The sequence below is a fragment of the Alexandromys fortis genome, unplaced genomic scaffold, assembly GCF_014885135.2.
Source record: "Alexandromys fortis isolate MF-2015 unplaced genomic scaffold, M_Fortis_MF-2015_v1.1 scaffold_7, whole genome shotgun sequence".
In the NCBI taxonomy this organism is placed as follows: Eukaryota; Metazoa; Chordata; class Mammalia; order Rodentia; family Cricetidae; genus Alexandromys; species Alexandromys fortis.
The window spans coordinates 4,568,377-4,581,669 of NW_026067920.1; the positions used below are offsets into that span (position 1 = coordinate 4,568,377).

At 39.3% G+C, this 13,293-nt stretch overlaps 1 protein-coding gene across 4 annotated transcripts in view; it reads right to left on the minus strand.

The window, feature by feature from the left end:
- Positions 1-13,293, minus strand: part of Nsd2 (nuclear receptor binding SET domain protein 2) — a 71,344-nt gene that overhangs the window by 49,808 nt on the left and 8,243 nt on the right. For all 4 annotated transcript variants that reach the window (XM_050140790.1, XM_050140791.1, XM_050140789.1 and 1 more), the window contains 2 exons: positions 5,607-6,229; positions 2,944-3,103 (listed from right to left, as the gene is read on the minus strand). In XM_050140790.1, the coding sequence (XP_049996747.1) occupies positions 2,944-3,103; positions 5,607-6,200 (754 nt within the window). In that variant the 5' untranslated portion in view covers positions 6,201-6,229. The remainder of the gene's footprint in view (positions 1-2,943; positions 3,104-5,606; positions 6,230-13,293) is intronic.

The following is a 13,293-nucleotide window of genomic DNA, read 5'->3' on the forward strand; positions in this document are numbered from 1 at the left end:
AGGAAGTTGAGCATGACCTTAGGTGTCTTTTGGCCATTTGAACTTCTTCTGTTGAGAGATCTCTGTTCAGCTCGGTGCCCCATTTTATAATTGGGTTGATTAGCCTTTTACGGTCTAGTTTCTTGAGTTCTTTATATATTGTGGAGATCAGACCTTTGTTAGTTGCGGGATTGGTGAAGATTTTCTCCCAGTCAGTGGGTTGCCTTTCTGTCTTAGCGACAGTGTCCTTTGCTTTACAGAAGCTTCTCAGTCTCAGGAGGTTCCATTTATTCAATGAGGCCCTTACTGTCTGTGCTGCTGAGGTTATTCGTAGGAAGTGATCTCCTGTGCCCACTTGTTGTAGAGTACTTCCCACTTTCTCTTCTATCAGGTTCAGTGTGTTCAGACTGATATTGAGGTCTTTAATCCACTTGGACTTGACACACTTTTCTTTTTTATGAGTATCTTTAACCTGTAAGAATTTTATTTGGGCCAGGCGGTGGTGACACACACCTTTAATCTTGGCACCTGGGAGGCAGAGGCAGGAGGATCTCTGTTGAGTTCAAAGGCAGCCAGGGCCGTTACACAGAGTAACCCTGTCTTGAAAAAAAAATTATTTGGGAGCTGAAGAGATGGCTCAGCAGTTAAAGAGTGCTTGCTTTTCTTCTAGAGGACCCAAATTCAATTCCTAGCACCCACATAGTAGCTCACAACTGTCTGAAAGGGGATCCTAGGCCTCTGGCCTCCTAGAATCCTGCACTCATGTGCACATATTTTCACATACACACCCCCACACACAAAATGCACATAATTAAGATAATAAAAGTAGTTAGTGATGGCACATGGCATTCAGGGGACAGAGACAGGTAGATCTCTGATCTTGAGGTCAGATCTACAGAGCAAGTTCTAGGACAGCTAAATCTACACAGAGAAAACCTTTTTCCAAACAAAACAAAGAAACAGAAAAAGTAAATATTTAATTTTATCAAAGAAACTTACTTTAACATATGGTAAGTTGATGTTCTACTCTAAATATTTTTAAATTTTTATTGTGTGTGTGTGTGTGTGTGTGAGTGAGTGAGTGAGTGAGAGAGAGAGAGAACACATAACTTTCCAGGACAACATGGGTTGTTGTCCTTCTACCTTGAGTTCCAGGAGGGAGGGGAGAGGAAGAGGGAGATGGAGAGAGAGAGAACGAGAACATAACTTTCCAGGACAAAATGAGTTATTGTCCTTCTACCCTGAGTTCCAGAAAACAAACTCAGATCATCAAGATTACTAGGCAAAAAAAGAAAAGATTACTGGGAAAGTACTTTATCTGCTGAGCCATCTCACCAGCCCTAATATTCTATTTTACCACATAATTAGCCAGTTATTCAGCATCACTAATTAGTAATCTTTTCTTTTGAAAATCCAGTATTCATGAATCACAATTTGTATGAAGATGCTCATCACTGACCCCTGCCCATACATATACTTAAGAGAGCCTGTCCCCTTTAAACATCCAGGAGTCCAATTGTGGACCGTGCTTTCTTCTCTCATCACTGTTCATCAAGATAGTCCACAGTGTGACCCCTGGCCCTCTGAGCTAGAGAGAGTTATGCCCAGACACTCTCCAGATTCTGTGGAGCCTACTGAGCTCTTGAGTTGACAGTAGGCATTTATGGACTCACAGTCAATTCTACAAGACACAAGACTTCCTCAGAGCTAAATCTGAGAACAAAGAAAAGCTCTAAATGCAAGCAAGGCCAGCTATGTACAAAATAAGAATAAAGCATAGAGAAAGTCACATGAATAAAAGACCATAGAGGTTCAAAGGACAAAAGATAGGCATCAACATGCTTGAGGTTATGATTTAGACCTTGGTGGGGCATAGTACCACACATCCCAGCACCAGAAGCTGAAGCAGAAAGATCATAAGTACAAGGCCAGCTTGAGCTACACAGACCAAGTCTAAAACAAACAAAAACCAAACCCACTCAAACTGCAAAATCCTTTGTTACTTTTCCTCTCAAATCTGTTCTTATGCAATTAACATACTTATGTGCTAAATTATTTTTAAGTATTTGCTTTGTATCAATAACAATACAATTTAAATATATTACTTAACTATTTCATGAGCAAATTTATCTATTCAAGTTTTCTAAGTCAAAGATTATCATTTCTAACTTTTACCCCTTCCCAAGTCTAATGAAATAAATGGAGATTTTTGTAATTCAAACATGTCATAAAATAATAGTCTACAAATAACCAATCACTGTATATTTAAGTAGTAATTTTTGTCATAAAACTTGGAAGCTAATACAGCGGTAAAGACTGTTTCCCCAGCTAGAGATAGATGGCTCAGTAGTTTAGAGCACTCGTTCTTACAGAAGATGTGGATTCAGTTCTTAGTACCTATGTGGTACCATCCACAACTCCAGTTTCAGGACAGCCAATACCTTCTGACTTCTATGTGCATCAGTTATACATGTGGTTCATGTACATACAAGACAAAACACACCAGGCAATAGTGGTGTACACACCTTTAATCCCAGCACTCAGGAGGCAGAGGCAGGCAGATGTCAGTTTGAGGCCAGCCTGATCTACATAGCGAGTTCCAAGACAACCAGAACTGTTACACAGAGAAACTCTGTCTGGAAAAAACGAAAACAAACAAACAACAACAACAAATGAAAAGAAAAACAAGAAAAAAACTAAAAAAAAAAAAAAAAAGGCAAAACACTCATACATAAATAAATCTAAAAAATTTTTCTTCAACACTTGTTTCCCTGTTAGTACTAATTCAATCAGATAAAGACTATACATAGGAAATAAAAGTGTCACATCAGAACCAATCACCCACCTTTGGCAAAGATGCAAAAGTAGCCAGTAAGGTCACTTAGCAAAGAAGGAAAAACATGCAAATTAGAAAGGTTTGGTGTAGAAGAGGAATATGGAAAAAAAAGAGTCAATATTTAGTACCTTTAAGCTTAGTATGGCTGTGAAGGAGTGGATCAGCAGAAACCATGCAAGGCCACCAAGGGTAACCTGACACTTTGGACCACACCAAATCACCCACATTGTATTTCAACAAGAGGCTGTCTCTGCCAGTACTTGGACAGGACTCCTTCTTAACTGGAATCTGAAAAGTGAACAACAAAAGACAAATATTAACATTCAGTAACTTACCTTAAATTCAGTCTTCTATCTATAAAGAACAAGTATTAATCAGAGGTTTAAAATCAGAAGTAAATTAAAGGTTCAAAAAAATGTATGGAGAGGACTGGAAGAGCATCTGTCTTCATGCTTAAGGCCTCGAATTCAACCTTCAGAGAATGCCCCCCCCTTAATATATTTAAGGTTTCATCTTTAATATCAATCACTTCTCACAACTGCTTTCCCTCATTCTCATCTCAAGGATTATCACAAAGCTGGACACATGGCAGGTGTGCTTTATTAAAAAACTCTCAAAACATACTGCCCCTTACTCTGACCACGCATGTATCTGTTAGATGGTCTTTGAGAATATGTGTCTCAATCAACATATCAATCTCCTGTGCTAAAGCAGGGGTCCTAGCCCCACTAATTAAAGACAAGTGCTCTGGACCCATGTGTGAGCATGTGTTTTGAGTGCTCAAAGCTCAACTAAACTCAGTTTCTCAATCTCTGGAACATGGGTAAACTGAACATCCTTTTAGGGAAATTCTTCCAAGACACTGTAGGTCCTGCTCCTGCTGTATAATTACTCTCAAATCTCACCGCCTGTTACAGATTTGTAAGCATGGTACTGGAGACTACTGGAGAATCAGATTATTCTTCCATGAGATATTAGTACTCAAATGATTGTACAGCATCTCAGTATTACCTCACTGTGTAAGTAGACAGTAATTTTAACCAAATCAAGTGGCAGAACTAGGAATAAAAGCCTGGTCTGTGACAACATTCAGAGGCCTCTTCAAAGAACTGTGAAAGTATAAGGTTAAGCACATCTATAGGCATATCCAAAACACTCTAAATCAGCCCAGATTGTTATACTGGTCTTTTAAAACATTTACCTTTGGGATGGGCATGGTGGTACATACCCTTAATCCCAAATCCCAGCATTTAGGAAGCTGACATCTATGAGTTCCAGGCAAGGGCTACATAGTGAGATCATGTTCCCCGCCCCTCCAAAAAAAGGAAGAACACAGATCTGCCTTTGGAATTACATTAGCAAGAGTAGAATAGATGGTCAAAACCACTGTCTTTAAACCCTGAAAGTACTTCGTAGATTTAAGGATTTCAAGGAAATTTCAACTGTTCTTTATTTAACAAAATTTCACAACTACAATTTTTTTAAAATATTTATTTATTATGTATACAGTATTCTGTCTGTGTGTATGTCTGCAGGCCAGAAGAAGGCGCCAGATCTCATTACAGATGGTTGTGAGCCACCATGTGGTTGCCGGGAATTGAACTCAGGACCTTTGGAAGAGCAGGCAATGCTCTTAACCACTGAGCCATCTCTCCAGCCCTCACAACTACAATTTGAAACTAAATATTTCAACTGTCATGATGTCCACAATTATAAATTATGAACTTCAATTTACCTGCTCTGAGTTTTCCCAGTGTTACCACTGTTGTAACTGAACGTCAACAAATACCTAGTACCCTCCAGGCCAACAGCCTGGATGAGTTAAGAATCTGCTTTGGTGTCCCTATTTCTTTGCACCAAGGCCAATGTCACTTAGCTGTCTTATATGATCATCTATATTCACTCAAGCATTAGGATGACCCTGAAGGTCATTTTTAGGACACTGGTGACACAAACCATCTAACAGAATAAGAACCACATGTTTTTCCACTTGAAGTCAGGACTTATCCTCCTCAGTCTCTCATGGATTAACCAGCACATGCCCACTTATATACAAAGTATTGGGCTCTGCAGTAAAAACCAAGAATAGGATGTGCGACATAGTCCAATTGTCAAGGAGGCAGTCAACTGCTGAACCATTTGACTGAGGAGACCACTAAGTAGACAGTGTTGTATGCAGAAAACATGACACGAGCACCTCTGTATAACACAGCTCTGCTCTGTCATTCACTGTACAGCATCTACTTAAGTCTAATGTATCTCCGCTGACTAGCTGGTCTAGAACACCTGGGAGATAGAACCCATAGGAACAGTACTAGCAAGGTCATGAAAAGTGACAAACCTAGATTCAGAAATAATTGTTCTTGGTTTTTTAGACAAGGTCTTAATATGTAACCCTGACTGGTCTTGAACTCAGAGATCCACCTCTCTCTGTCTCCTAGGGGGTAGAATTAAAAGTTTGGACCACTACACCTGGCTTGCTTTCTTTCCTTTTTTTTTTTTTCCATTTTAATCCTGAATGGTAAACCCAACTAGGCCTCTCAAGCAGCAAAACTAGTGGCTATGGTATCTAAAGATGGTAATAATCTCCAGGTATTTGGAAGCCCAACAACCAACCAAGAGCCAAGCCTCAATCAGTACCTGCACAGGACCAAGGCAAAAGACAGTAACTGCCAGCGCCAGGGTTGTTACCCATCCCTTCCATTTTTCATCATACTTTTTAAGGTATGGCACATGGGTCTCAAGCTCACCATTTATTGTCACATAACCCAAAAGAATCCTTCACACATACCTTTTTATCTGCAGGACTTGGGATCTTGGACACTAAAGCTGCTTCCACAAGGCCCTGCTCCAATAAAGAGTCATATTTTATGTTCCTCTTCCTATTCCTCCTAGTCTTATCCGATTTTTGTCCATTTTCTTCTGACTGAGACATATCAGCAGCACTGTCACCACAAATTGAAGATTCAAAGAGAGGTTTTCCATTCATGTATGTTTTTGTGATTTTCAGTTTAATTTCTGGAGAGCCATTTTTAATAGGGGTAGTATTGGGTGGTGTCCCAATTCCTTTCACTTCCTGGGACTCGAAACACAATTTAGCATCATGAGCACCAGGTTCTCCATTAAACACACATGAAGTAAGATCTTTCAACTTCTCTGCTGGAAGAAAGGGAAGTGCATCATGACCATTAAATTTCTGCATGACCCCCTCCTGTAGGCTGTTAGAAAGTGGAGCTTTGCTGAGGAAAACAGAACATTCATGATTCACTTCACAGTTCTGAGTCTTCCCATTTGCACTGCCAAGGATTTCTGGTGCTTGCTTCATCTTCATGCACTTTACAACTTTCTGAACAGAAAGAGAGTTTTTTCTGATGCTAAATTCCATCCAGCCCAGATGCTTTGGTTCTTAGAACTCTACAGTGTTTAAAGAGAAAAAAAATAAAAGGGAAAAAAAAAGAAACATATTACATTTAAAGCTAAGATATATGTGCCAATATCTATATAGCTTTGTTGAAATTGGATTTTATTGTTTTATCTTTTGAGGTAATTTATGATGTTGTATATAATAATTTAGGCTACAGATGACAATTTAATATCACAAATAATATAACTGAAAAGACAAATCATTTGTAAAAGGGAAAATACAATTGAGTCAGGAGAACAAAGTTCAGGTATATCACTATCATCAACAACCAATATGGCAGGATGCCCAACTTAAGAATTTAATTTGTAGGCTAGAGAGCTGGCTCAGCAGTTTAAGAGCATTTAACAGCTCTTGAAGAGGACCCAGTTTCAGTTCCCGTAACTCCATGGTGGCTCACAACCACCTTCCACTCCAGTGGAAGGATCTGACACCCTTTCTGGCCTTCGCAGGGAATATTTGTGATACACAAATAAACAAGCAAAATAGCCATACACACTTAATTAATTTAAAATTAATTAAAAATTAAAACAGTGAAGCAGACATTATTTAAAAAGACCATATGTTGCCATATCAGAGTAGGATTATAATCTGAACTACACTGGGGGTTGAGTTAGGATGATGAGTTCAGGACCTTTCTGGGCTACAGAATACATTCGGTACCTGCCTAGTTAACTTAAGTGATACTCTGTTTCAAAATAAAAACACCCACATGCACAAGCATCATGAGCTTGCAGAGGCCAGATGGTGTCAGATCCCCTGGAGCTAGAGTTATCAGTTAGCTTATAGTTGCCTGACAAGAGTGCTGAACTCAATTCAGATTCTCAGGAAGAACAATGCTCACTTTTAACCACTGAGTGACCTCTTCAGCTCTATGGTCTATAGTTTCAAAGGTCAACCTGAACTACAAAGAGAAACCCTATCTCAAAAACAAAACAAAACAAAAAATTAAAGCACATGGGAGAAAACAGAAGTCAAAAACACTGAAAATAGGTTAAAATACTCAAACTTTAAAAGCAGAAAAAAAAAAAAATGCTGACCAGTGCTGGCGCATGTCTTTAATCCCAGCATCAGAGGCAGGTGAATCTCTGCGAGTTCAAGACCAGCCTGGTCTACAGAGTGAGTTCCAGGACAGTCAAGACTATTACACAAAGAATCCCTGTCTCAAAACACAAAAATAAATAAGCTAACAAACAACAACAAAACAGGAAAAAAATTAGGAGGGGAGAATACAATGTCACCAAGCTGTGGGAAAAAAGTAATGAATAGATATATCATTGACTGGGTGATATAGCTCACTAGTGGAGTGTTTGTCTAGCATGTATACAGCTCTATCTAGACTCAATCTACAGCAAGAAAAAATTCAAATATCCTTTCAAATACAAAACAGTTGTTGTGGGATAGTATTTTTGTATAGTATTTTTGTATAATATGAAGATGTGTCTTTGCCAAGGCACCTTCTGATTAGTTTAATAAAAAGCTGAATGACCAATAGGTAGACAGGAGAGAATAGGCTGGACCTCTCGGCAGAGAGATGAACCTAGGTGTCCAAGAGATGCCAAGGAGGCACTGAAAAGGTTGGACATACAGTACAGGAAAGGTAACTGAGCCATGTGACAAAAAGTAGATTAATAGAAACAGGTTAATTTATGTTATAAAAACTAGTTGGAGAAAAGCCTAAGCTAAAACCAAGCTTTCATTAATGTCCATGTAGTTATTTGTGACCTGGTGGTCCAAAAGAAAAGTACAACTACAAACAGTAACATAGATGATGACTTATCAGAAACCAAGGCCAGAAGCTGGAGAGATGATTAAGCACATTGACTGCTCCTCCAAAGGACCCAAGGTTCAATTCCTAACACCCACATGGAGTCTCACAACCTTCCGATATCCCCTACTGGACTTCTTGGGCACTGGGAATACGTTACAGAGACAGACATGCAGACAAAACACCTATACACATACTTATTTTCATTTTATTTTTTTATGTGCATTGGTATTCTGCCTCCATGTATGTCTGTGTGAGGGTGTAGGATCCCCTGGAACTGTAGTTACAGACAGTTGCGAGCTGCCATGTGGAACCTGGGTCCTTTGGAAGTGCAGCCAGTGCTCTTAACTACTGAACCATTTTTCCAGGCCCCACAAAAAATTTTAATTAAAAAAAAGAAAGGCCAGAAGGCAGTGTATAAGTATTGTAAGAAAAACTGTCAATTTTACATATAAAAAATATCCTTCAAGAATAATGACCAGCTGGGCGGTGGTGGCGCACGCCTTTAATCCCAGCACTCGGGAGGCAGAGGCAGGAAGATCTCTGTGAGTTCGAGGCCAACCTGGTCTACAAGAGCTAGTTCCAGGAAAGGAACCAAAAAGCTACGGAGAAACCCTGTCTCGAAAATCAAAAAAAAAAAAAAGAATAATGACCAAACGCACTGAGAGAAATACAAACTAAAAAGTTGTTAGCAGCAGGCATGCAAGAAATGCTTTGGGGAGGGTAGAAATAGCTCAGCCAGTCAAGTATTTGCAGGACTGAGAAGATGAATTCAATCCTCAAAATTCAAGAAAAGATGGAATGAGAGAACTAATTTCACAAAGTTATCCTTTGATCTTGACATAGGCCTACGGACACATCTTTGAATACAGAAGGAGGTATAATAAATCTTTTTTTTTTTTTTAAGTTCAAGTTGAGAGCCAGAAATAGTGGTACAGGCCTTTAATCCTGAAGCTGGCCTTTGGGAGGTGGAAGCAGACAGATTTACACCAAGAGTTAGATTCTAACTGAAATAATTTATAAAAATTAAAACAAAGTAATTATGATTATCACAAAAAAATACTTTTTTTTGGAGTCAGGATCTTCCTAACTAAGTATGTAGTCCAAGATGACTCTGTACTCACAGAGATCCCACCTGGCTTTTTAAGATTTGGGTTTTTTTTTTTTCTCTTTTTCTTTTTTTAAACATTGCTGAGGATTGAAGCCAGGACCTTATACATACTAAGTAAATAATGTTCTACCACTGCGCTGCATCCCCCAAACCCACATGTACACATTTAAATGGTCAAAATGCTATTTTTTAAAATTTTTTTGGGGGGTTTGAGACAGGATTTCTCTGTGTTGCTTTGGAGCCTGTCCTGGAACTAGCTCTTATAGACCAGGCTGGCCTCGAACTCACAGAGATCCACCTATCTCTGTCTCCCGAGTGCTGGGATTAAAGGCATGCACCACCACTGCCCGGCCCAAAATGCTAATTTTTATCATGTATATGTAACCCCACATATATACACCATTGGAAGTAGACAAAGACTGCTTTCAAGGAGCTTACATCCCAAAGAAAGTTCTAGGAAGCTAGGGAAGAATGAGAGAAAGGCAATTTTCAAAGGGGTGACCAATAAAGAAAATCTGGCATTCAGATTAAGAGCTTCCTATGCTCAGAGAAAGATAAATATAATAGCCCCCCAGATCAATGTTGAAACTTCAGAACTTGAAAGATGAAGTCTTTATCACTAAGAATCCAAAAGAATAAGTTAGGCTGGATCAGTGAGAGAACTCTTACCTAGTATGTCCTAGATCCCATGTTCCATAGATCTCTAAGAAGCAGGATTTCTTTTAAATCTCTTAAGATTTTAAAAGAAGAAATAAGAATTACTGGAGACTGAGACTCAGCAGATAAAGTGATTAACAATCAACAATGAAACAACCTGCCTCCTAAATTTAATACTTAGAATCCAGAAAAAAGGTGGAACAGAGTTACAGACAGTTGTGAGCTGCTATATGGGTGCTGGAAACCAAAACTGGGTCCTCACCAAGAGCATACATGCAGACAAAAACTCATATACATAAATTAAACAAAAAAATTTTTGAGTCACGTCATGTCTTTAGTCCCAGTACTTATGATGCAGAAGCAAGAGGATCTCTGTGAGTTCAAGGCCAGTTTGGTCTACATAGTGAATTCCAGAAGATAGATAGATAGATAGATAGATAGATAGATAGATAGATGGATGGATGGATGGATGGATGGATGGATGGATGGATGGATGGATGGACGGACGGACGGACGGACGGACGGACAGCAAGGCTGTCTCAAGGAAACCAAAAGATAAAAGTTTTGCCTACTTAAACCCCATTTCTCCATATTCTAGTTACAACACTAACCAATCATCATCACTATCTCTTACCAGGTCTAACATTGTAATCTAACTAGTTTATCAATCAACAAACTCCTAGGTGTCAGAACTATAGTAAGGACTTGCTAGATCACAGATGACAGGCAGGAGCCCATGATTCAGTGGGTCTAGGATGGAACCAAGGAATTTGAATTTCTAACGAATTATTGAGCAGATTAACACTGTCAGATTGGGGACAAGACTTTGAGAACCAGAGATATAGGTTATGGTATAGCAGCAGACCCAAAACCATTTTTTAAAAAGATTTGTTTGTTTATTTATTAAGCATACAGTGTTCTGCCTGCATGTATGCCTGCAGACGAGAAGAGGGCAACAGATTTCAAATGGATGGTTGTGAGCCACTCTATAAGTGCTGGGAGTTGAACCCAAGACCTTTGGAACAACTGCTGAGCCATCTCTCCAGCCCCAAAACCATTTGTTATGTGGCTCACACTAAAGGATTCTTTCTTGTTCATGGTACACACCATTATTTCAAGTAAGAAACAGAAAAAAATGGGAAAATGATAAAACATTTTTTTAAACTTTCACTCAAACAAGCATGTAAGATAAATTCATTTGGTAAAGTACTTGCTTTGCAAGCATGAGGACCTGAGATCAGATCCCCAACATTTACTTTAAAGGAGAGGTGTGATGGTGTGTGCCAATAAGTCTAACATCAGGGAGGGAAGATAGGAGGACCCTTTGAGGTTCACTGGCCAACCAAAAACAGTAAGAAACACTCAAAAATTAAGGTAAAGTCCAGGATAGGCCTTGGGAAGTAGAGGTAGGCATATCTCTGCAAGTTGGAGGGCAGCAAGTTCCAGGACAACCCAGATTACAAAGAGACTCTCTCTCAAAAAAGAGGCAGTGAGTCTAGAGAGATGCTACATAGTTAAGAAGAACACTTTGTTCCTACAAAAAAGCCAGGATTGGTTCCCAGAACCCACATGGTGTCGCACAACTCCAGTGGTGAGGGATTTAATTTCAGTTCTAAGAGATTCAATGCCTTCTTCTGGCCTCCATCGACACTGGATGAGTGTGATGCACAGTCAAACATGTAATCAAACACTCATACACAGAGAATAAATAAATGTAAAAACTGTTTTCAATTAATATAAAAACTGATCAAGAAAGACAATCAAAGTCAACCACACATACACACACACACACACACACACACACAACATGTACACATGCATGAACTCATGTGCACTTGTGAGACTGTGATTTTCCTCATGGGATCAAAGAAATGTTTAAAAATCAAACAAACAACCCTTTCACTTAGAAGTCATATGCAGGGCTGGCAAGATAAAACGTGTCTCACTAAATCTGATGACCTGAGTTCAATCCCCAGAACTCACATGGTAAAAGGAACTCACTCCTACAAGGTAACCTCTGGCTTCCATAGAGGGAACAATATACATTCAAAAAACTATAGATATAAATACAAACATACATATACACACACACTACTCTTCCTTTATTTAATTTATTTTTACATGTTTACATGTATGGGTATTTTCCCTGCATGTTTGTGCACCATACCCATGGAGTGCCCATAAAGTACAGAAGAGGACATCAGTTCCTCATGGAGTAGAGTTACAGTAAGCGTGTGGGTGCTAGGGATTAAACCTGGGTGCTCTGGAAGAGCAGCCAATACTCTTAACTGCTAATCAATCTCTCTAGCTCCTAATATGCCACTTTTCACTAACCAAACCAAATCACACAGCCACATCAAATTTCAAAGAGATGAGGTGTTCAAACAGACACACAAAGCAGAGAAAATTGGCAAGTGTCTAACCTGAACAGACATGGTTACTGTAAACTGATTATTTATAAGTACTCTTTTTATGGTGGCATCCAGCATGGTGGCATGTGTCTTTAATCCCAGCACTCGAGAGGCAGAAAACAGGAGGCTGTCTGTGAGTTTGAGGCTAGCCTAGTCTACACAGTAAGTTTCAAGATAGCAAGGGCTACACAGTAAGAGACCCTGTCTCTAAAACCCAAAAACCAAACAAAATATTCCTCCCATCACCTCCATCCAGAGCCCTCTAAATAGGCATTCCAAGCCAAGCATGGTGGTGCATGTCCTCAATACCCCCGCACTTGGGAGGCAGAGACAGGTGAATCTCTCGAGTTTGAGGACAGCCTTGTCTACAAAATGAATTCTAGAACAGCCTAAGGCTACACAGAGAAACCCTGTTTTGAAAACCATATATAAATTAAATAAATAAATAAATAAATAAAAATTTTGAGAGACAATTAAAGAAAAAAAAAAAAAACGGTTTTCTAACCTGGTAGTGGTTCACACCTTTAATTCCCAGCACTTAAGAAGTAGAGGCAGGGATCTCTGTAGGTTTGAGGCCAGCCTGGTCTACAGAGTCAATTCCAGGACAGCCAGGGCTACACAGAGAAACTGTTTCAAAACAAAAGACTTTCCAAAGCACATAAATTTATGTTGCACACATAACCTAACTCCCTTAAAACACCACTGGAACCTAACATTGTCTCAGGATAAAGATACCAACAGCTAAAAGATACTTCTTAACATTTCATACATCTGCCCAGATTCTCTCCTGCCTCACTATCTACTCTAGTCATACCATGCTTTTTTTCTCCCTCCTGAATATGCATACTTACCCTCTACTGAGCTGACACCCCAGACCACTTCTAGCTCTGCTCCAAATAAACCCATGAGGAAGTTTTTCCTGATACCAACAGTATAACCTCTCTAGATGTACCCAGCTCTTTCCTTCAAGAGTTACTTTTTTGTTCTGGGAATTCTGAATAATACATAAAATGGGCAGAGCAGGCAGAACCTGCATACTCATACTATCATTCACTTCTGATCTAACCACATACTCACCCTGTCTCCTGTTAAGAGTGTGAAATAAATCCC